The sequence below is a fragment of the Saimiri boliviensis genome, chromosome 8 (genome assembly GCF_048565385.1).
Source record: "Saimiri boliviensis isolate mSaiBol1 chromosome 8, mSaiBol1.pri, whole genome shotgun sequence".
NCBI classification, from domain to species: Eukaryota; Metazoa; Chordata; class Mammalia; order Primates; family Cebidae; genus Saimiri; species Saimiri boliviensis.
Genome location: NC_133456.1, coordinates 27,372,311 through 27,396,471, shown reverse-complemented (window position 1 = coordinate 27,396,471; position 24,161 = coordinate 27,372,311). Strand labels below are relative to the sequence as shown.

Genomic DNA, 24,161 nt, shown 5'->3' with positions numbered 1-24,161 from the left:
TTCTCATTTTTCAGTGTTGTTCTGGAAAATTTCCTTGACATTATCTTGCAACTCATCCGTGAAATATTTCATTTGGCCATAATATTTTTAACTTCTAAGAGCTGTTTCTCATTCTATGACTTTTTCCCTTTATGTAACAGCTTGTTCTTTTTTCATGGGTACAATATCCTCTCTTATCTTCCTGAAGATTTTATAGTGTTAATGATGTTTTATTGTCCTGATTGCATTTTGTTTCCCCTGAGTCCCTGGTACTTTCTGTTTATTTATTTTGGTCTCTGTTAGAGAGGATTTTCAGAAAAGTCTGATAATCTATAGCTGAATATTCACGTTTATGAGTGAGGCGTAAACGCTGACTCAATATTCTGTGTAAAGGAAGGAACTCATTGACTTAAAGTTCTCACTGTGAAATGATCTGGCCGGACACTGAAGGTGGGGACAGAGAGGGATCTCTAAAGCATTCGAGTGTCTGTACATCTTTCTTCCATGAATGATTCTAAAATCTGCCTAAAATGTTTATACGTGGCTGCTAGTATTCTGGCATCCAAGAGGGACAAGGATACTAGCCATCTCTCCATTCTACATTTAAGCCTTCACTGAATTTCAGTTTTTTCAGAAAAGTGTGCATAGGATAGAAGAGGGATCTAGGGTCCCATCTTCCTGTGTGAGCCCCACCTATAGGTCTAGCCTCAGTAACATCTGGTGCTTCTACTCCCTGGGCCTGTCTGAGGGTTGGTCAGAGATAACTGGCGGGAGCTTGAATCTCATCTTCTCATTCTACCAAGTCAGTATCATTCTTGCATCTGCTTTCTGTCATTTAAAAAAAAAAAAAAAAAAGTTTTCTTATTCACTACCTCCCATTCTCTTTGTTCTTGCAAATTTATGTCTTCCCCCACTAACACCTTATGTTGTTTTTGTCGGGTTTAGGAATTCATGGAGATACAGCCACATGATTAAAGGGCAAGGTAAATTTGGTTGCAAAGGGGCTCAGAAAAAAAAAAATTGAGGCCGGGCACGGTGGCTCACTCCTGTAATCCCAGCACTTTGGGAGGCTGAGGCGGGCAGATCACAAGGTCAAGAGATCGAGACCATCCTGGTCAACATGGTGAAACCCCGTCTCTACTAAAAATACAAAAAATTAGCTGGGCATGGTGGCGCGTGCCTGTAATCCCAGCTACTCAGGAGGCTGAGGCAGGAGAATTGCCTGAACCCAGGAGGCGGAGGTTGCGGTGAGCCGAGATCGCGCCATTGCACTCCAGCCTGGGTAGCAAGAGCGAAACTCCGTCTCGCAAAAAAAAAAAAAAAAAAAAGAAAAAAAAAGAAAAAAAAAACTAAGTTATCTGTAAGACACTAATAGGAATAGGTGGGCAGCCAATGGGAGAGACCACTAAGACATTTAGACATCTCAGTTACATATCAGGCAATAATTCATGGAATTCATTCACTCGTGCATTCAACAGGTATTTATCACCTGCTGTGTGCCAGGCATTGCTCTAAAGTCAGGCAACATGACCACGAACAAGACAGAATGCTCTGCTCTGTTGAATCTTACATAGGATAAGAGTAACAAATAATTTAGTAAACAAGGCAACACATTAATGAGAAGTGCTCACGAAAATTCAATAGTACTGTGTATCAGAGAGTCAATATGGAAACTACTCATTTATCAAATATTAAAAATGGAAGTGGCCCTGGAGTCCAATTTCCTCATCTTAAAAATGAGGGAGTTTGGGTATGAAGAGGGGAAGGGGCTTTCTCTGTGTCATGCATGGGTAAAACCTGCACCAGCACCAAGGCCTCCTGATTGCCACTCCTCTGTTCTTCCCACCGTTAATTACTATGCAGTTCCAGACCTACAGGACGAGGAGACCGTGCTCATTTACACACCATGGGAAACAACTAAACAAAATAGCTCCTTCAGTTGCACTTAGTAGAAACCACAGTTCCAGCAAGAAAGGATAAAGTAAATTGTAAGCTTCAGCCTCTTAATTGGACCTGGCAGCTCCATTGGCTTCCAACATACAAACTGATGAAATCCCAGAACTCCATGGCAATGTTCCTAAATGCCCAGACATTGCTTTACACATTTGTTAAAAAAAAAAAAAAAAAAAAAAATTACAATCAATTCAAGATAAAAACACAGCAGCAAGCTCTTTTGAAGGGACCTAGTTTCTGGAGAGCCCTTCAGTTTTATAGCAGGGCAGGGACTGCGGTTTAGTAGAGGAAGGACTTGAAGCAGCTATGCTAAAGCATCAGCAGCAGTTTGGGGCTTTCCTGAAGCTTCTGTAGTGGCTCTGGAGCAAAACTGGAAACTGTCCATCCACCGCCCCATTTTTTTCTCCTCAAAGCAGTACGCCTCCTTGAAATATCCGCATTTTCCCCATTACCCTTGTTGATTTGTTTTAGGGGTTGTTATTGTTGATGTTATCATTACTTTCATTATAAAACAGCACTTATGTAAGAAACACTGGGCAACACAGGAGATTAGAAAGCAGAGGGCAAGTCACCCAGAGTGCACACCCAACAATGCCAGTGTTCACATTTTGATGAATTTTCTGTTTCCTATGAATAGGATTGCTAAGTTGTTGATGATGTTCACACAGCTATATATACAACTGTACATCTTGTCCTTTTTTTAAAAAAAATTTTACTTTCTATGAGGAGTAGTCTTTAAGCTATTACAAAGCTTTATAAATTATCTAATGGCTGCATAATTAATTATACACATAGTAGATGTGTCATAATTACTTAACAATTCACTTCCTGTTGGGTTTTTAAAAATAATTTCAACTTTCCTGTTAGAGTCAAGGGTTACACATGCAGGTTTGTCACCTAGGTATGTAGTGTGATGCTGAGGTTTTGTATACAAATGATCCCATCACCCAGGTAGTGAACATAGTACCCAACAGGTAGTTTTCAAACCCTCACTCTCTTCCCACTGGTTAGATTTTTATATTTTAGTGTGTGTGTGTGGTGGGGGGGGGGGGGATTATGTTATTGTAAAATTTTCCTAATTTGAAAAAATGCTATCATGGGCATTTTCATCCTTAAAGTACAGCTGCATGTCGCTCGTGTGGGGCATCTCATCTTTTTGCATTTGGAAGGCCATCATAATACTCCGCTTTGAGGTGTTTCTTGGTAAGGGACATTACCTAATTAAATGAAATTACTTTCTGACAGAGGAATTCCAGGCATTAGCAGCAGGTGCAGGGAGTGTTGTGGGGAGGAGAGAAAGACAGTTTTTGCACAGGAATTGGCAGAACTTCACAGTGCTCTTGAAACCATGCCAAGTAGACATGCTCCAGCTTTACATTTTTTGCCAGCCAGCTCTGGCCTGCTGTGAGGCTGTTCATATGTAGATGTTAATTTATGTGAACTTGGTGCCTTGGGCTGGCCAAGAGTTGTGGAGGAATCAGATAATCAGACGGAAGAAGTTGGTGGGCAGGCAGGCAGGGGAGGAGGAAGAGGTTGGATTTAACTGATGGGCACTCTTGAGCACAGCTCCCCTCTGTCAGGAGTATCAGATCCAAGTGCTCTGCAGAGCGGTGTCAGAAGTCAGTATTCACAGTTATCAGAAGGCTCAGTGGGCAAGTACTGAGAGCAGGTATCAGGCCCAGGGGTAAGGGAGCATCTTTACATGGAAGCTTCCTGGACAGCAATGCAGAATGAAGAGGCAAAAGTGAATCCTCTCTCCCTGGCGCTGGCTGGGAAAAAAAAAAAGTGAATCCTGATTTTCCGTAAGGGAAACCTTGGTTCCACCATGCCTTTGTTTTTATCATAACAGGAAATTTGAGGGAGCTCTGATTTGAGGGAGCTCTGAGTCACCTTCCCTAGGCGGCTTCAGGGTCAGTTCTTCTAGTGAGGGGAAAACTCCATGAAGAATACTTAAAAGAAATCGGATTCATTTATGTAATAATATATATTTATATATACAGTTGATACAGTCTATTCTCAAACCACATGCCATCAAAATTGATGTTTAAAATGTCTTCTTTACTCCTTCCCTCCCAAATTTAAATAATAATTCACTAATATCTCCAGAAATCTTTTTTTTTTTTTTGGGATGGAGTCTCACTGCGATGCCCAGGCTGGAGTGCAATGGCATGATCTCGGCTCCCTGCAACCTCTGCTTCCCAGGTTTGAGTGATTCTCCTGCCTCTGCCTCCCAATTAGCTGCGACTACAGGCATGTGCCACCATGCCTGGCTAAATTTTTTGTATCTTTGGTGGAGACAGGCTTTCACCATGTTGTCCACACTGATCTGGAACTCCTGATCTGTCTGCCTTGGCCTCCTGAAGTGCTGGGATTACAGGCGCAAGCCACTGCACCCAGCCCAGAATGTATTTTTTAGACAATCATTTAGCTTTCTCTGCTTCAGGCACTGTCTTAGATGCTTTAGTATTATCTCATTTAATCTTCGCAGTAAGCTATGAAGCTGGTACTGTCTTTATACCCATTTGACAGATGAAGAAATTGAGACAAAGAGGTGAAGTAACTTGCCCTTTGTCACACAGCTGGTGAGGAGCTGCAGAGTCCATGCCCTAAACCACGAGGCTATGCTGCCTCAGAGAATGGAACAGAGACACAGAGGCACACAAATGGAAGCTCTGAAATGACAACAGGAGAATTCCTCAGGCGTCCTGTCCTTGCTCTCTGGATACCACCGGGAAACCATCAGGGAATAACTGTGTCTTTTCCATAGCCTGAAAAAGCTCATAGGAACAATCTAGCTCACACAGTTTATACAAGAAGGAGGTTCAGCTAATCTCCAAATATTAATCATGTAAAAATAGACCCAAATGAAAGTGATCATTTCTGGTGAATGTGAATGAGAACTTTGAAAAGGCAGATGGAGTTACAAAGAGTGGTTACAAAATGTCCCCTATGTATGTAGTGGTCTGTGCAGAAAAGAAGGCAACACGGCTATCAATGTGGAGCTAGAGGAAAGTGAGGACAGGAGGAGCTTATTTCGTCCCACTGGGACGCATCGCAGAGGGTGGAAGAGGCCATGTTCACCCAGGGGTTGGTCAGCAGGGGAGCAGGCCCCACTGGGAATGGCCGGTGCTCAGAAAGGAGAGAGACTGGGAAAGTAAGAACAAGGAGTCAGATGGTGACTCAGCAGCAGGCACTTGGAGGGAAGCCAGGCAGGCAATTAGCATCAAGAAGGCTTAGCAGGCCTTAGACAGGGTTCTAGGGAGCTAGGCAGAGAAAATATCTGAGAGCTCCAGGAAGGCAGCCAAGACTCAGGCATGAAAGGCCAGACAGGGACTCGCTGCTGGAGTGGGAGGATACAGTGAAGGGAATGAGAGAAGATTCCAGAAGCAGGGGTATAAGATCAGAGAAGAATCAAAAACATAACCTGAATGCATGCTGAGATTCTGTGCTACCTACTCAGCTCCCAGCATTTCCCTGAGTAGGAATAACTCTGGTCTTAGCATTGCACCCTACAGGTTCCCGGGAGGAGGGGATAAGAAGAGACTGTTGCAGGAGCAGCTCTGCCTGACACCTCACTCATCCATTTCCCCGGCACCCTCCCTTGTCGGCCATTTTTTGGAATTTCCTTCTTGTCGGGTAGGGACCCGGTCTTTTTGATCAAGCCATTGAGGTGAAGGAAACCAGGGTATTTATCCTGTATTTGAACCATGATGGCTTTTGGGCTGCATGTAAAGCTTGAGCCCAGTTATCTATAACGTGTGGCATGGAAGAAATTGCCCATTGACCGTGTTTCCATTTGTTCCACTTGTTCCTTTGTCTGGACTAGGCAGCCTACAGGAGGCCAACACTGCCATCTAGTGGCATATCCAGGCTTCTCTCCAGGAACTGGATCTTGAATTGTAGAGACACAAGCCTGGCTCTTTATCCTCTGCTGTCCAGCTCATGGGTCTGATGGTAACCTGCCCCAGGGGGCAGTGGGTCTTGTATCTGGGTGGCATGCTGGGCTGTTTGCAACTACAGCTTCAGGCGCCTTCTGCTCTAACAGTCTGCAAAAGGACTACACTCATCCCTGGACCCAACCATGTTGCCCGCTGCAAGTTGCATCCCCGGCCATGTGTGAGCTTGGCCTCAAGAAGCAACCCCGAGCCCCTGGCATTGTTGCAGAGGAGCAGCTCCACTGAGACACAGAAGCTCAGTGATAGAGAGTCTCTCAGTGAGAAAGAATTTCAGTCATCTAGGCCAGCATTCTACAGAGTCCATTAGTGAGGTGGAATCAATTTAGTGGGATGCCAACAGCAATTGAGAAAAACATAAAATAGAATGTCAGAGTGGAACTTGTGTTTCAGTGATATATCTATTCACATGTAATGTTCTCTTGTCAAAATATGAAATGTATTTCTTACAGAGCACCCTGGGATCTGAATCCCAGCACTTTGGGATACTGAAACGGGAAGCCCAGGAGTTTAAGACAAGCATAGTAAGACCATGTTTCCACCAAAAAATTTCAAAATTAGCTGGGTGTGGTGCTGCACACCTATGGTCCCAGCTACTCAGGAGGCTGAGGTGGGAGGATCACTTGAGCCAGAGAGGTAGAGACTGTAGTGAGCCAAGATTGCATCACTGCATTTCAGCCTGTGTCAGAAAGAGACCCTGTCTGGGGCAGTGGAAGGCATTCCTGGACCCGTACCCAGACCTACTGAACCATGATGTGTGACTGGGAGGTGGAGCAAGAGAAGGACCCACCTAGGGAATCTTCATTTTATAAGCTTTTTACATTATTTTTATGTACATTCAATGGCCAGCCACTGATACTGACATTTCTGAGCTTGAATTTCCTGAGGTATGAGGAGGAAATGATAGTACCACCTTGTTACTGTGAGGACCAAATGGATAATTAATGTAGAGGTATTTTGCTAACTGTAAAAGCACTCTAGAGATTCGAAGTATCTCCATCCCACAACATCCTTCTCTATATGATGTTTTTAAAGAGGATAGCACCAGGAGAGTGGGGGTGGGGGAGGGGGAGGACTGTGCCTTTAATGGAACCAGGAAAGTTAAACGGAAAAAATGTTGTTTTATTCTGTCTCCTTCCACCTTCTACCTTCTGTCCTGCAGATTTCCTGATCTGATCCCAGTGGTGGTCCTATGACTCCCTGCCCTGTGACTGGTGGTGATGCTTGTTGCCAACATCAGTCTGATGCATTATTTTAACATTTTCATGCTGAACTTTTGGTCCTGGTGGGACTGTTAATTCTCTACTCACTGTGACATTCACTGTGTGTGCCATTGGGCAGAAGCTTCCCAGAATGTGTGTGAGATGGCTACACAACATATTTGGACTAGTGCATTAATATGGCCACTGGTGCAGAACATTTGGGCCCCGAAGGCTTAAATCAGAGATGCACAGACTGAAGTCGAGTTCCCTGGAGGTGGGGCAGGGATTTTGCCTCCAAACTGCTGTTTGGGCTGCACTTTAGAGGATAACAGGCTAGCAAGCTGGGCCTTTCAGCCTCCTCCTTCCTTCCCTTCCCTGCCTGTCACTCTTCCCCTAAGGGCAGCTGCTCTTCCAAGAGGGAGACTGTGCTTAGTTCTAGGAGACAAACTAATAACCAAATAGGTTCTCATGGCAATATGAAGCCAGAGGAAAGGGAGGAAGTGGGGCCAAATCCCCAGGGTGAAAAAGTGAGCAGTCTCAGCATTCAGCCAGTAGGGATTGCTCCTGTCAACCCATTTTATTGGTTCTGTCCCAGGATCAGTGCAGTAGGAAAATGCCAGTGTGGCGCATAGCCAGCATGGAGCATGAGGGGTTGGAGACTGTTCCTATGTGGGAAGTGGCCCCTCCTCCCTTCTCACTCTTCCTCCTGGTCCCCAGTGGCTGAGGCTTTGAGGCTCTTCTCCTCCCAGACAGACATCGCTTTACTTCTGCCTTTGAGTTGAAGCCCCATTCTTTTTGTAGTCCTCATAGCCTCAATTTTAGGCTGACGGTTCCAGTAGGGAATGGGGATGGGAGGTGTTGCAGGGGTTAGAAGGAAGGAAGGTTCCCTCTTCCATTATTTCCTATCAACTAGTGAGAATCTAGTGCAGGCGTCCCCAAACTACGGCCCGCGGGGCCGCATGTGGCCCCCTGAGGCCATTTATCCGGCCCCCCCGCCGCACTTCAGGAAGGGGCACCTCTTTTATTGGTGGTCAGTGAGAGGAGCACAGTATGTGGCGGCCCTCCAACGGTCTGAGGGACAGTGAACTGGCCCCCTGTGTAAAAAGTTTGGGGACGCCTGATCTAGTGGGAGGGGTGAGTTGAAATAGATGCCTATACAATAGGAGTCTGAGGGATGGTAGGCAGGGCAGAGACAGGGCACAGGGTAGAACCCCTGGAAGGGGTAAAGGGGCATACAGGGAAGGGGTTTAATGGCACAATTAGCTGAAGCTTGGCAAGGGACTAATGAGCTCTAACGCAGCAAGAGGAATTAGAATCAAAGCCCTGGTTCTGGGCAGCCTTCAGACTGTGGCTGCAGCTCGAAAGCCTGAGTGATTGAATAGCACTGTGCTAATTACATTTTTTCTTCTTTTCTTTTCTGTTCTCAACTCTCCTTTTCATCCTCTGCCATCTCCCCACCCTGCACACCATTTTCACTCTTTTGTCCCTTTTTCTTCCTCCTCACCTCTGCTCTCACACATCCTTCGTCCCCTCTCACCACCCTCCTCCCACATTTCTCCTCCTTCCTCCATGCCCTCCCGTTCTACACCCTCCACCACCACCCACCAAAGCTCTCTGGTGGATGTGAGCTGACCGTGGTCCTCCAGGACTTCAGTGCTGGCCACAGCACCGAGCTGACCATCCAGGTGGGGCAGACGGTGGAGCTGCTGGAGCGGCCCAGCGAGCGGCCCGGTTGGTGTCTGGTCCGTACCACGGAACGAAGCCCGCCCCTGGAGGGCCTGGTCCCCAGCAGTGCCCTGTGCATCTCACACTCCCGAAGCAGCGTGGAGATGGACTGCTTCTTCCCCTTGGTGAAAGGTAGGAGAACAGAGTGGGCGGGAAGCACAGACCAAGGAGGCCATGAATGCTGGCCTGAATCCAACGGAAGGCCACCATGGAAACAGCCTGTCTCATGGACCCATTTTGACCCTGTGGGGTTTCTTTGGGACCCGATTGTGAAAAGAATGGGTTGGGAACTTGGAGAGCAAGAGCTACCAAGTAACTGCGTGTGACTTTGGGAAAGTCATTTAGCCTTCCTAAGTCAGTTTCATCTTAGAAGTGAAGGTTGAATGAGATAACCTCTAAGATCTCTTACAGCTTCCCCAGGGTATCACACTCCATTCAGAAAAGTCCTTTTCTACCTTTGGCCAAATTATCTTCCTTTCTCCACTGACCTACTCCCCCTCCACAGCAACTTCTGGCTCTCTGACCCTCCACCAGGTACTCTCATGCTGACCTGGAAAATACCAGGCAGACCCAGGGAGGAGCCACAACGGAGTCAGAGCTGATCCTGCCCTCAGCCCTGCTAGGGTTTGAGGTCCACGGCTCCTTTATGTGCCTTCAACAGATAAAGTATTCCAGCCTCGGCTTTTATTGTATAGAAGCTCTGTGTTCCCTTCATATGCCTGTTTTCTCTTTTTCTCACACCAGGGAGACTAAATTCCTCATGACAGTGGTTCTTCAGGGGTGGTCTCTGGGTTAGTAATATCAGCATGCCCTGCAAACCTGTTAGAAATGCAGATGCCAGCCTGGCAACATAGTGAGATGCTGCCTCTACAAAAATTTTAAAATGCAAGGTGGTGCATACCTGTAGTCCCAGCTACTTGAGGGGCTGAGGCAGGAGAATCACTTGAACCCGGGAGGCTGAGGTTATGATGAGAGTGCAGTGAGCTAAGATCGTGCCACTGCACTCCAGCCTGGGCAACAGAGTGAGACTCTGTCTCAACAACAACAACAACAACAACAATTTAAAAATTAGCTGGGCATGGTAGTGTGCACTTGTAGTCCCAGCTACTCTGGGCAGGGTGAGGCAGGAGGATCACTTGAGCCCAGGAGTTTCAGGGTGCAGTGAGCTATGATTGCACCACTGCACTCCAGCCTGACTGACAGAGCAAGACCCCACCTCTAAAAATAAAAAAAAAAAGCCAGGTACATGTCTCACACCTGTAATCCCAACACTTTGGGAAGCTGAGGAGGGAGGCTGGCTTGAGGCCAGGAGTTTGAGACCTGCCAGGGCAACGTAGTGAGACCCCATCTCTATAGGCATGGTAGTGCATGAGTAGTCCCAGTTACTCAATGGGGGACTGAGGTACTTGAGTCTGGGAGGACAAGACTGCAGTGACCATGCTCACACTGCTGCACTCCAGCCTGGGTGACAGCAAGGTCCTGCCTCAAAAAAAAGGTTTTTTAAAATTTAATTTTTAAATTAATTTTTTAAATTTAATTTTTAAAAAGAAATACAAATGATCAGAACTCCTGCCCCTCCAGAGCTGGTGGGGCCCATCAAGCCCTCCAGGTGGCTCTGACGCACATTTGAGCTTGAGATCCACTGACTTCAGAAGTCCAAGTGGCAGAGGGCTTGCAGCCAAGCATTTTACACTGAGGAAGCCGAGGGATGCAGAGCCAGGTCTTAGTTCTGGACTTATTTTTGTAACTGGCTAGATAATCAGCATCAGGGATGCCTTCTGTGCAGAGCTGTGCTAGATCATTCTTGGGAGGAAGATGGGGACAAGAGTCAGCATGGAGACCTGCTGCAGGTATCCTGATAGTTGCTATGAACTTAGTACATGTTTAAAACGGTCTGGTGTCTGGAGTGCCATCTGGTCTACCTCCGAAGCCTGACTTCCTTTCCTCCACTAGATGGCAGCAGCGGGCTGCACTGTTTGTGCTACATCCAGCCTTCCAGGGTTTTTTCCACTCGGAGAAAAATGTCAGCTGACACCGACCCCCTGATTCTCCTCCTGCCCTCCACTCCCAATTTAGTCATTGCCTGCTTTCCCCGCTGTCCTCTGAGGACTAAGGAGGGACTGTGTCAAGAAGTTGTGTGGGAATTTGAAATTGCGAGCACAAGAGGAAAATCAAGGGAACTCAGGAATCTGGTTCTGCTTGAAGTCTAGCCAAGAGGAGAACAGGTACACAGGAGGTAGATTATTGTGAGCGTAAAATGAGGTAATGGAGTCAGCAGTGCCTGGCCTTTAATGCACCTTAGTTGTCATGATATGTTTTTGCTCTTATATCATTTGCCATAGATTATCCAGCAAAATAACTACACACTGCCGCAAGTCCAGTTAAGAGACCCATCTGCACAGCAATTCATTTGCCAAGAAAGGCTAGTGTTCCTTGGATCCCCATGTGTGGGTTGTTTTCATCAGGAGGGACTCAGCTTCAAGGGAAGACTGGAAACTTCCTGACCTAGGCCTGGCCGCCCTAGCCCGAGGCTGGGTAAAATGTGCACTCCCTTGCTGCTGGGGCTGCCACATGTACACCTTGGTAGTAGGAAACCCAAGATGGAAAATTAGAGAGCAGTGTCAGAGTCAATCTGTGATCCCAAGGCGGGAGGTGGAAGCATTCAGGGTGAGAACTGCACAGGACTGGGGGTTCTCTCTACCATAGGACAGATTAGTGGAGATTTAACTAAAAATAGGAGCTGAGGACCAGGGATGGAAAACAGAGACAAGAGACAGACCTGGGAGGGAGGCTGTCATAGAACTTTCCACTTCACTCTGCCAACCAGCATGGCTTCTTAAAGGTACCAGCAGTGCCTATCACCCATTTCCTTGGCTCTTTTTATTTCCAGGTTGGTATTTCCGCAAGCTTAGGCCAGTTATGCTGAGCCTTCAAATGGCAACCTGTGGGGTCTCACTGTCTTCTTACCCACGCGGGCTCCAGATACAGAGGTGCCCAACTCCCAGTAGTCAACGACCTAAGTCAGCCAGGCGCAGTGGCTCATTCCTGTAATCCCAGCACTTCGGGAGTCTGAGGCAGGTGGATTTCTCAGGCTTGGGAGTTCAAAACCAGCCTGGGAAACATGGCAAAACCCTGTCACTACAAAAAATAAAATAAAAATTAGCCAGGCAGGGTGGTGTGCAACTACATAGTCCCAGCTACTTGGCAGGCTAAGGTGGGCGGATCACCTGATCCCGGGAGGCTGAGGCTGCAGTGAGCCATGATCACATCACTGTACTCCAGCCTGGGTGACAGAGTAAGACCCTGTCAAAAAAAAAAAAAAAAAAAGGAGGGGGGACGTAAGTCTGCATTCTCCATGGACCATTCCTTATGCCCTTATGCCCTTTGCACATGCCACAGCCTCAAAGCCCTTTCCTTCTCTCTTTGGAGTGTGCCCAGAGCGCTGGCCTTAGCCAAGACCCAATAAGCTGTTCCTTCTCCTATTCCAGCTGGCTGCCTGCTGGCAAACCGCCTTTTCTTTTCTCAGCAGTAATTTGTCTCCAGTGGGTGCTTTACCTTATAAGTTATGCACAGCTAGATTGAGAATAAAACATTCCTCTGTGGAATAGGACAGAATGGTCTCACCTGGTGTCAGGGAGGTTGGAATCAATTCCTTTTTCAATTCCTCTAAGAGAACTAAGAGAACTGACCCTCTTAGCACTTGCAGTGGGCACCGAGTCAGCACTCTCACGGGCTGTGTGAGCAGGGACTTTGTGATGGCTGAGCACCTCGTGAGTGCTCAGGCCATGACTGTCACCCCAGAAATGGCAACAAAAGAACCACAGGATGGTTCTTGATAATCCACAAGACCAGGGTTCTCAACCCCGGCTGCCCATGAGAATCATCTGGGAGCTTTTCCAAATGACAATGTCCAGACCACTCTAGAACCAATGGAATCAGAATCTCTGGATGGGGCCTGAAGCTCAGTATTTTTAAGTGTTTCGTAGGTGACTCTAAGATGCAGTTAGGGTTGAGAACCACTGCACTAGCCTGCTCTCCTCTCTTCCAGGAATACGCTCAGGCTCAGGAAAGCAAGGTGACCTCCCAAAGCCACAGGGAAGTCTGTGGCCAAGCTGGCACAGACCAGGGCTCCCAGCACCTGTTGAGCTTCTGGTAGTGTTGGGGGCTCCTCTCTGACCTTTCCTCCTCTGCCTTCTATGGGAGTAGTGGTTGGTTATTTCCTCCTGATATGTCTGTGGTGTCACTCATGATGGGGTTGGTGACAAAGAGTGGGGCTGTGTGACACAATTGGGAAAGGGCTGCCTTTCCTGATACTTTAGTGCCACCCTGACATCTTAGGGCTTTTCACTGGGATTGGGCCCTCCAGCGCTCATCCCACATTTCCAGTCTCTTCTCATTTTCACAGCAGCATGTGGTGGAGGGCAGCACCTCCCAAGAGACAAGCCTTTGTAGCAGGGCTTTCCAACTCTGGATGTACCTTAGAAACCATCTGGAGGAGGTTTCTAAAAATACTGGTGCCTCACACCCACCCAGAACAATTAATCCAGCTGCTAAGGATGTGGACATCAGTATATGTTTAAAGTTCCTTCTTGGAAAAAAAAAAAAAAAAATTAGCTGGGCATATTAGCATGCACCTGTAGTCCCAACTACTCAGGAGGCTGCAGTGAGAGGATTGCTTGAGCCTGGTGTTCAAGGCTATAGTGAGCTGTGTTCATGCCACTGCACTCCAGCCTGGGCAAAAGAACAAGACCCTGTCTCAGGAAAAAAACAAAACAAAAAACGTTGCAGCCAAGCGCAGTGGCTCACGCCTGTAATCCCAGCACTTTGGGAGGCCAAGGCGGGTGGATCATGAGGTCAGGAGATCGGGACCATCCTGGCTAACATGGTGAAACCCTGTCTCTACTAAAAATACAAGCTGGGCGTGGTGGCAGGCACCTTTATTCCCAGCTACTTGGGAGGCCGAGGCAGGAGAATTGCTTGAACCAGGGAGTTGGAGGTTGCAGTGAGCTAAGATCGCACCATTGCACTCCAGCCTGGTGACAGAGTGAGACTCCAGCTCAAAAGAAAAAAAAAGTTACTCAGTGATTCTGATGTTCCTTTAGGGTTGAGAACCACTGCTTTGTGGACTCAGCACCCCCAGGGTGTCAAGCTTAGGAGATACTTAAAGCTGTATTAGAAGGGTTAAGGGTAATATCCAGATTATATAAAGAACTCTGGCAACTCAACAGCAGCAGCAACAAAATAGATTTTAAAATGGGCAAAGGACTTAAACAGAAATTTCTCTGAAGAAGATATACAAGTGACCAATAAGTACTCAACATCTTTAATTATTGCTAGAAAAATAATCACCAAAACCGCAATGACATGCCACTGCAAAGGATGACTATGGTTTCAAACATACACAGAAAATAACAGGTGTTAGTGAGGATTTGGAGAAACTGGAAGCGTTGTACACTGCTGGTGGGAATGTAAAATGGTACAGTTGCCATGGAAAGCAGTATGGGATTCCTTGAAAAAGTGAAAATAAGATTATCATTTTATCTATCCATCCAACAACTGGGCATGTATCTGAAAAGAATTGAAAGCAAAGACACAAACAGAAATTAGTACACCCATGCTCATAGCTGCATTATTCATAATAGTCAAAAGGTGGAAGCAACTCGTGTCCAGCAACAGGTGAATGGAATATATGCATACAATGGGATATGATTGGGCCTTAAAAAGGAAGGAAATTCTAACACATGCTACAACATGAACGAACCTTAGGGAAATTATAAGTGAAATAACCCAGACACAAAAGGGCAAGTACTATAGGATCCATTTAAATGAGATACCTTTGAGTAGTCAACTTTATAGAGGCAGAAAGGATGGTGATTGTCAGGGGCCGGAGGGAATGGGGAATTCGTGCCTGTTGTGTACAGAGTTTCAGTTATGCAAGACGAAAACTGTTCTGGAGTCGGATGGTGTTGTTGGTTGCACGACAATGTGAATGAACTTAATGCCACTGAACTGTACACTTAAAAATGGTGAGGATGGTTTTTTTTTTTAAAGTGTTGGTGCTGGTAATTCTGCCCCAGACTCCAATAACCAGTCTAGGTTCTTCTGTACCTGGCTAAATAGGACACCTGTATTCCTTTACCTGTGCACTTTCTTCCCTGGCTGGGGCTGAGGGTCTGGAGAAGCTGTAAGGTTGTACCTCTCTGTTTATGAAACCAAGCCCAAGGCTTCCCCCATGAGCCTCAGAAGCAGATGTTCTAGAAGAGAGGGGCAGTGGCCCATGGCACCCCTGGCTTGTTCATGAGGAGTCCTCTCCCTTGGGGCCTCCTGATGATTTCTGCTGTTATCACCTACCTGGCCCCAGCAACAGCTTCTCCATGCTATGGAAGGTGGTAGCGAACAGTAGAGAAAGCTTGAGAATGCTAGGCAACAGCCTGAGAATGCTGGGCAAGTTTGATACTGTCAACTTGTGTTAAGTGTGGCACCAACTGACAAAAACTAACATTTATTGAGCTTTACCATGGGCCGGGTTCTGGGTTGCTTTAATGCTAGTAAAAATAATATTTTCCTCATCTTACAAATAAAGACACTGAATCTTAGCGAGATTAGGTAACATGCCCAAAGTCACATAGCTGACAAGCAGTGGGCCTAAATTTTAATCCCTGCCTGTCCGTCTCTCGACGTCTCACTTGACCACTGTTCTGTACCCTCCCAAGTCTGAAGGCCTTTGAGACAGGCACTTTGGTTCTTTCTCCCATCTGACTTGGCTCCCTTTGTTAACCAGTCTAGCTGAATCTAAAGAGCATCAACCCCATTATAGTCGCACATACCCACCTTCCCATTCTCCCTCTCACCTCTGGCCCCAAATGCCCCACTCTCTAGGAGGAGTAGCAGCAATCCAAGCACCTGTGGGTGCTTTGCCACTAGTAAGATTCTGATGTCTCCGGTGAGGGTTGGGGGCGCAGAATGACTCCAAGAAGCACTCTGGACAGCAGGCTTGGTCCAGCTCTGATAGTGGCCTGCCAACCCCTGGTGCTGGCTCAGCCTGTTCAACAGATTGTCTGCAGGATAGAAGTTCCCTGCACTTTCTGTTGCCAGCAGCCAAAACACCAAAAAGTTCAGGCTTCCTGCCTTTCTTGTCCCTTCTGCTGTCAAATCTAGGGACTTAAAGGCTCCTCTGCCTACCAGGAGAGTCCTCCAAAGGCCTCTCTCTCCCTCTTACTTTTAAGTATAATTCTGCATTAGAAGCATGACCCTCAGGTTTTTCATTTATTCTGTAATGCCTAACATGGCTTCACCATGGAAGGCTAATAAGTGGAGGATGAATATTCCCTAAACATTTATTTCAGGTATGAAGTGACATGTTATAAATTACAATTTGCTGATCTACTTTATCATACAATCCTCAATTGCAGGATTGAAGTATGATCCTTCAGTCCTTCTTCATTCTTGCAGGATTGTATCTGTAATTGACTAGATATGAGGTAGTCCTTTGAGATTCAGAACTCACTTCCTCATAGAAGCAAAAGTATACATGAGAATATGATCAATGAGGGTGAGAGCAAGTTTCCATAGTAGCCCACAACATTTTCCTCTATATTAGCATAGCTGAATTACAGTATGTTTGCAGTGAAAAAGCGTGGTACAGTGTTTTTAAAAATTACGATACCATTGGATAAGAATAACTGAAATCCAAAAATAATGCATTGAATAAGAAATATTGTAATTTATTTGAGTGCAGATAATTTTTGAAGAAAAGTGTGTTTAAAGATAGATGGAAAGATTCTAAAAGGAGCTCCTTGACATTTTTCAGAATTATAAAAAGTTAGAGTTGAAACTTTGTCTTTTTATAACTGGATAAAACCGGTTCTTGATTAGATTTAATTTCACTGCAGAACATTGGCTTCTTTTGGCTCTTGGGATCCTAGAATTGAAAAGCAGGTGAAAAGTGTTCTAGCTCACTCTCTTTCCTAATGCAAGGAACCTCTTCCTCAGTGTCCTTGACAAGTGGTCAGCCAAGCATTACTTGAGCACTTCTAGGGACTGGGGGCTTATTACTTCTAGAGAAAGCCTGTTGGATTTTAGTGCAATTGTAATGGCTAGAATATTCTTCATCTATAGCACTGAAATCCATACACTTTCTACCCATTTCTCCTCCTGTTCTCCCCCGTTCAAGCCCCCAATTTAAATTCACCAGTGCTAATTCTTATTCTCCCTCCCTTTCTGATCTGTATCGAGAAGAAAGTAATACAATTTCCAGATAAAATGTTAGACACTTCTTTCCTAAGCTGTAAGAGCCTAGCAATATCTCTGTAAATCCTTTTATTAAATGCTTAGAGCAGAACAAAATGTTTTTAATTAAATTCAATCCTGACTTGTTTAAAATGATTGTTTGTGTTTATGGATTAATAGTCCTTTCAGATGTCCTTGGATTTGAGAACGTCACAGTCCATCCTTACCCTTGGACTTTGCATACCCCCTGGTTTCTTACTCCCAGACACCTGATCTATTGTCCTCTTTGGGCACAGAACTTAGAGGCAAGTGCCTTCCACTCAGAGGATCCCTGCAGGCTGGACTTCTTTTCCTAGTTATTCCTACAGTCATTCATATTGCTATTTGTTCTAGAGTAGCATTTTTATTACCTTTTATTCATGTCTTCCTAAATTACCCCTAGGATCCCTTCCACTTCTGAAAATGTGCCTTTTTCTCTCTGTATCAGTAGGTACCTTTGTTAATCTAAAGGGATTAACCAAAGTATCCTGTGTTTATTTATTTATTTTGGAAGCAGGGTCTCACTCTTGCCCAGGCTGCAGTGCAGTGGCAAGTAGCTGGGACAACAGGCGCTTGCCACCATGCCCAGCTAATTTTTTAATTTTTTTGTAGAGATGGGGTTTCACCATGTTTCCCAGGCTGGTGTTGGATTCCTGAGCTCAAGCAATCTGCCTGTCTTGGCCTCCCAAAATGCTAGATTACAGGCATGAGCCACCGTGCCCAGCCAAAGTATCCCATTTTTGATGCATATAATCATAGCACAAATATCTTCATTTTGAGGTCCAATTTATTAGTTTGGACTGCCTGAAATCTCCATTTTTGTAGTAAAAATGGTTAAGTACAGTGGCTCACACCTTTAACCCCAGCACTTTGGTAGGCCAAGGCAGGTGGATCACTTGAGCTCAGGAGTTCTAGACCAGCCTGGGCAACATGGTGAAACCCTTTCTCTACCAAAAATACAAAAAATTACCTGGGCATGGTGGCACACACCTGTGGTCCCAGCTGGTGCGGGTGGGGGAAGGGCTGCAATGGGAAGGAAGGCAGAGGTTGCAGTGAGCCTAGATTGTGCCACTGCACTCCAGTCTGGGTGACAAAGCGAGACCCCATTTCAAAAAAAAAAAAAGAGTTGAATGTCAGCTATTTCAAATGGCCCAACCTAATGTATTGTAATCTACTGCGTTTTCCTTTAAAGGGTACTGGCAAATCTTTGCAAAAACAGAAGAGAATTTAGTTCTCAGGGAATCAGATGGGCTGGGAAGAGGACAGGGTATGGAATGAAAAGCCACTTATTTTAAATGGAAAGTCACTTAATCTTTCTGGGTTTCGCTTCCACATTTATGCAAAAGGAGGCTGATAAAAATGCCTATCTAATAGAGTTGCTGAGAGGCTCAAGGGTGGCAATGTAAAGTAAAAGTGCTTTTTAAACTGTGAGGTTGGCCTTATTATTATGTGCACAGCCTGTTTAGGATAAAACAAAAGTTGTCTGTGGCTTTATCTTGGTATGCACTAGACTATAAAAAGATGGTCTGTAATCCCAACACTTTCAGAGGTTGAGGCAGGAGGACCACTTGAGCCCACGAGTTCCAGACCAGCTTGGGCAACAGAGTAAGACTCCGTCTCTAGGACAAAGTTTTAAAAAGCTGGGCATTGTAGTGAGTTCCTGTAGTCCCAGATACTTGGAGGGTTGAGGTAAGAGGATCACTGAGCCCAGGAGGTCGAGCCTCCAGTGAACTGTGATTGAGCCATTGCACTCTCACCTGGGTAAAAGAGCGAGACCCTGTTTCCAAAAAAAGGTCTTGGGATGCAAGACCTGAGTCTGAATCTTGGCTACTGGCTAGATGATGACCTTGGGTAAGACACTTAAAATCTATGAAATAAGCCGGATATAATCGCACATCTGTAGTCCTAGCTACTTGGGAGGCTGAGACAGGAGAGAGGATGGCTTGAGTATAAGAAAGAGTTCAAGGCTGCAGTGAGCTGTGGTTGCACAACTGCACTCCAGCCTAGGCAATGGAGCAAGACCCCGTTTCCAAAAATTCTAATTTAAAAAAAAATCTGTAAAATTGATTAATAGCACTTAAACTCCAACAAGGTAGACTTTCCAGCCCAGTTATGCCCCACCGAAGGTGGTCAATTAATGTGAAGTTCCCTGCCCGCCCTTTGTCTGCGTTCTTATACATCTGTAGGGCTGAGTCCAAGGTGTTTCCAGCCTGAATCATCCCCAGGAATGTTCAAGGGGTCAAGGTTCCCTTTCTAGTTTCCATTGTTTTTTTTTTTTCTTTTCTTTTCTTTTTTTCCTGCAGACAGGGTCTCACTCTGTTGCCCAGGATGAAGTACAGTAGCATGATCAGGACTCACTGCAGCCTTGACCTCCCAGGTTCAAGTGATCCGCCTGCCTCAGTAACCCCCAAGTAGCTGGGACTACAGGTGTGAGCCACTGTACCTCCATAGATTTTCGGAGGCACCAGCATAACCTCCTGTCTGCACCCACTTCCTTCCCTCAGTCTCTATTCCTAACCTACCCTGGGTCCTTTCCACAGTCCACCAACAGCATGTCCATCTGGCTCTGCGATTTCCCAGGAAATAATGACTTATTCTCATAACTTTCTTTTGGCTTTAACCGAGAGGACTGAGATAAAATCTGATGTGTTTGAGCTGAAAATTCAAGTTTTTCCTTGGCTTGTACCTCTGGCAGCTCTCCATGACCTATTCGCTTTCTGTGACTAATTCTGGTACCTGAAGGTAACATTAGGACCACACCATTATGGAGATGGGCTGACCTGGGTGATGGAGGCTGTGCTGATACTGTGAGTGCTGGGTGTACATGAGGATACCACTCTTTAATTCAAAGAAGAGTAGGACAGAGAAGAGTTTTGTGAAAATAGCCTCAGGCCTACTTTGTTCTGGTTGAGATGTCCTGCCTGTGGCTATATCCATCTAATACTATTTAGGACATTAAAGGGCTTAGAATCAAAGCCTCAAACAGCAATATGTCAGGCCAGGCCACATCCTTCTCTAAATACAACTCAGTGTCATGCTGCCTCCAAGTAGAACTGAAGCAGGAAGACCCAGGTGTCTAGGGAAGGAGCTGGTCTCTCTGGGTCTGCATTTTTCCTATTTGCAGCCTGCCTGCTGAGACTTTGCTTACGTTAAATGCCAATTTCAACAGCATGTTTTCATGCCTGCTGGTGCCCACTGTAATTCTGTGACATCTACATGATGATGATGCCCCTTATCATCCAGAGGGGAAGTCAGGTGGAAGCTTGAATATGCTTTTTGGAGCCACATGAACCAGCTGCTGGAAGCTCAGAGCTAAAATGAGAGCTTCAGAATTTGATCCCACAGAAGAGAGGCTGCCATCGCCTGTGCTTTCTGAGAAGAAGCTGGAGATGATGGAGAGGAGGTTACCCCAGCAAACAGAATGCTCCCCCAGAGGAAAGATGGTGCAGTTTTCTCACTTACAGCTAGCTAAGCTGAAAGCACTTTCCCCCTAAAAGAATACAGGGACCCAGGAATGACATGCGCTGAATGTGGCTTGAGGAAAAGAGAAGGAAAGGCAGTGGTCTGGACGTTCTGTGATGTGGCCATCCTGTCTGCTCAGGGAAGGCAGCAATGGAGGACCTCAAAGCCCTTGAGGAGTAGCCCTTGCAGGCCACATCTGGAGGAGCGCTCAGCAACAGGATTCTGATTCTGATGCTGCTGGGTAGGACAGAGTGGTCAGGACCCTCCTCTCACTGCCACCCTGCCCTCCCTGTGTCACTTGCTCCTGGAGAACAACTCCTCACCGAGGATCTATGTGGGGGTGAAACTGCAGCCTTAACCCAAACCCTGCAAACAAGCGTGAGAAGTCTGTTTACTACTAATTGCCATTCTGAATACCAGCCCTCTACACTATAGGCAGCTATTGAGCAGTCTGCCCTTGCTTTGCCCTTGTGGTAGGACTGGGTTGTCTAGTTGTCTCCCCATGTCCACCAGCTCTAGCCAGAATCTCTGATTCTAAGATTCTGCTCACTTGCCTTACTTTTCCACATGGTCCTCTAGGCCACAGGAAGTCTGGTTCCTCACCTTTGTACACAGGAGGGCAAGTAGATGATTGCCATTGCTTGCCCCCAACTGCAGGGAGGCAGCTCAGGCTGAAGACCCTTCTAAGTTCAAAACGTTTCAGTGTCTGCTGTCTCACTTTGAGTAAAAGCAAAGTCCTTTCTGTGACTGCAGAGGGGATCTACAATACCTCTTCTGGAGCCTATTCTCTGATTCATTGCCTATGTATTCATTTCCTGTTGCTGCTGTAACAAATTACCACGAACATGGTGTCTTCAGACAACACCAACTTATTGTACTGTGCTGTGGGTTGGAAGTGCAACACAAGTCACCATGGGCTAAAATCACGGTGTTAGCAAGCAAGGCCGCATTCCGTTTTGGAGGCTCGAAGGGAAAAGCTGTTTCTTGCCTTTTCCAGCTTCCAGAGGCCATCACATTCCTGGGCTTATGTTCCTTTTTTCCATCTTCAAAGCCAACAAGGTTGCATCTCTCTGATCCTCCTTTCATCGTAATGTTTCCCTCAGGCCACACTGGGAAAGGTTCTCTGCTTTTAAGAACACTTAACGATTCCGCTGTGCCCACCAGCACAATCCAGTGTAATCCCCCTTCCTCAAGTTCCCTAACGGAATCACATCTGCAAAGTCTCTTTTGCCACGTAAGGTAACATATATAGGTTCTGGGGATGAGGATGTGGACATCTTTGGGGGACATTATTCTGTCTGCCACTCACCTGAACAGCCTGCCTGACTGAGCCATTCACCAATCAAGCTATACATACTCTTTTTTTTTTTTTTTTTTCCTTAGAAAAGATGGGGTTTCACCATGTTGGCCAGGCTGGTTTCAAACTCCTGACCTCAAGTGATCCGCCCACCTCGGCCTCCCAAAGTCCTGGGATTACAGGCATGAGCCACCACGCCTGGCCAAGCCATACATACTCTCATTCGGGGCCTGACCTCTTCCTCCCTCTGCCTGGAACACACCAGATATCCCAGATCTGCAGATACCTGAATGGCTTGCTGTCACACTTCCTTCTGCTTGAATGTCACCTGATTAGAGAGGTCTTCCCTAATTCCCACCCTCTCGCATCACGCTGTATACTCCCTTCTCTGTTTTACCCCTTTCCTTCATTGCATTTATCACTACCTGATATATTTGTGAATATTCCTCTGCAAATCCCCCATACAAATACAGGGATTTTGTCTATGTATTCATTGCCCTATCCTCAGCATCTAAAACAGTGGCTGCCATGTAAGAAGTTCTCAATAAATATTTATAGAAAGGAAGGACAGATCATGCATCAAGGACCTTTGCAGAATTCTTATGTGAAGTACCGGGCTTAGCATGTAGAACTATAGAGGGAACTGGCTTAAGCTTTAGCAGGAGGGCCTGAGGACGGGAGTGGGGAGTCATGTTCTGATGCGAGGCATCTTGACTGAGGAAGTCTTCTCTGGGGATGTATGGGCTAAATACCTCTCATTTATTTGGACTGGTTGAAGGATGAGCAGGTCCTTATCCACATTCCATTATTGGCAGATGCGTATCCTTTCTATTATTGGAAATCTTCAATAAATTCACCTGAGTTAACGCAAGACAAAATCCACTTTCCATTTGATTCATCAGAAACCTCTTCATTGTTGCCTGTGAATCTACATGCCGCTGCAGCTGCAATTTGTGCCCGTAGGAGGGAAGGTGGCATTGGCAGAATTAAAATGCCATCCCTCATAGTGGACACTTAGCAATTGTAAGCTTACCTAAATTGAAACTCAGTCAGAGTGATAGACTGGCACTCTTTTACTGCCCTACTTTAGGAACACTTTGACCTACTTAGAGGTAAACGTTTTTGGAAGTGGATAAAACCTGGAGTGGTTTGTTTTTAGCAACTCCAGCTGCAGCCATCTTTCACTTCGATAAATAGCTCATCTGCCCCTGAGCTCAGGCCAACCCAGGCGGCTGCTCAATACGGATATCCAGGAACCTATCCTTGTTGCCAGCAGCTCTTCCTCTCTGTCCTCACAGAAGAGGAATGTTGGCCATTCTGGGGAGACATCTGGGTCCTCTTTGTAATCCTACAGTCTTCATCAGTATGGCCTGGACCACCCCCTGTCCCTTGAACCTGGTTCAGACCAGACAGTGATCAGTAATACTTCCTGGGGGAAAAAAAAAAAAAAAAAAAAAAAGAGTGTGACTGCAGGCTGAGGTGGGGACCTAACTCTCTTGAGGATAAGTGAGACAGCTAGAAAAAGGCAAACAGATGTCAGGTGGGCAAGTGCAGAGCAACACATTTAAAGGCCAGTAGGTGAAGACATGTGGGCTGAGCTCAGCAATGTTTCAGTCATTAGAGTCCAGGAGCTGTCTATCACCAGGTGGATGATGGTACCCATTGGCCAGTAGTGGTGCTGTGGTCAGACCACACTAAACAGAGATCAGAAGAAGAGATTACTATGCATGATTCTGGCAAGCACACTTTTTCTGTAGACATTACTGTTAAAATAACACATATTACCTGGGAATAGTTACCCACAAAGATATTATACACTTTTGAAAAAAATCATATTTAGGCTGGACACAGTGGCTTATGCTTATAATCTCAGCACTTCGGGAGACTTTGCTTGAGGCCAGGAGTTCAAGACCAGCCTGGTCAATGTAGTGAGACCCCATATCTATAAAACTAAAAAATTAGGCAGGTATGGTGGTGCATGCCTGTAGTTCCAGCTATTTGAGAGACTGAGGTAGGAGCCCATGATTTTGAGGTTATAGCAAGCCATGATTGCACCACTGCACTTCAGCCTGGATGACAGAGCAAGACCATGTCTCTAGAAATAGACAACCCTCCCCAAAAAAACCCCACCATATTTGGAGTTTAAATTAAATTATTTAGAGTTCAAATTAAATATAGACACAATGTATACCTTGTTCCGCCTTTCTCTAATCTGACGTGTTTCTGGTTACTGATGACTATTGTCTCAATTCCTGTTTTTCACATAAAGAAGAAACTTCTATCTTAGGTCCAGTTCTGCTCTATTTCTTTTATCTGCCACAG

General features: G+C 45.9%; 1 protein-coding gene across 18 annotated transcripts in view; it reads left to right on the top strand.

Annotated features, from left to right (window-relative positions):
• Positions 1 to 24,161, top strand: part of KALRN (kalirin RhoGEF kinase) — a 711,287-nt gene that overhangs the window by 539,526 nt on the left and 147,600 nt on the right. For all 18 annotated transcript variants that reach the window (XM_039477078.2, XM_039477077.2, XM_039477076.2 and 15 more), the window contains exon 34: positions 8,698 to 8,944. In XM_039477078.2, coding sequence (XP_039333012.2) covers positions 8,698 to 8,944 — 247 coding nt within the window. The remainder of the gene's footprint in view (positions 1 to 8,697; positions 8,945 to 24,161) is intronic.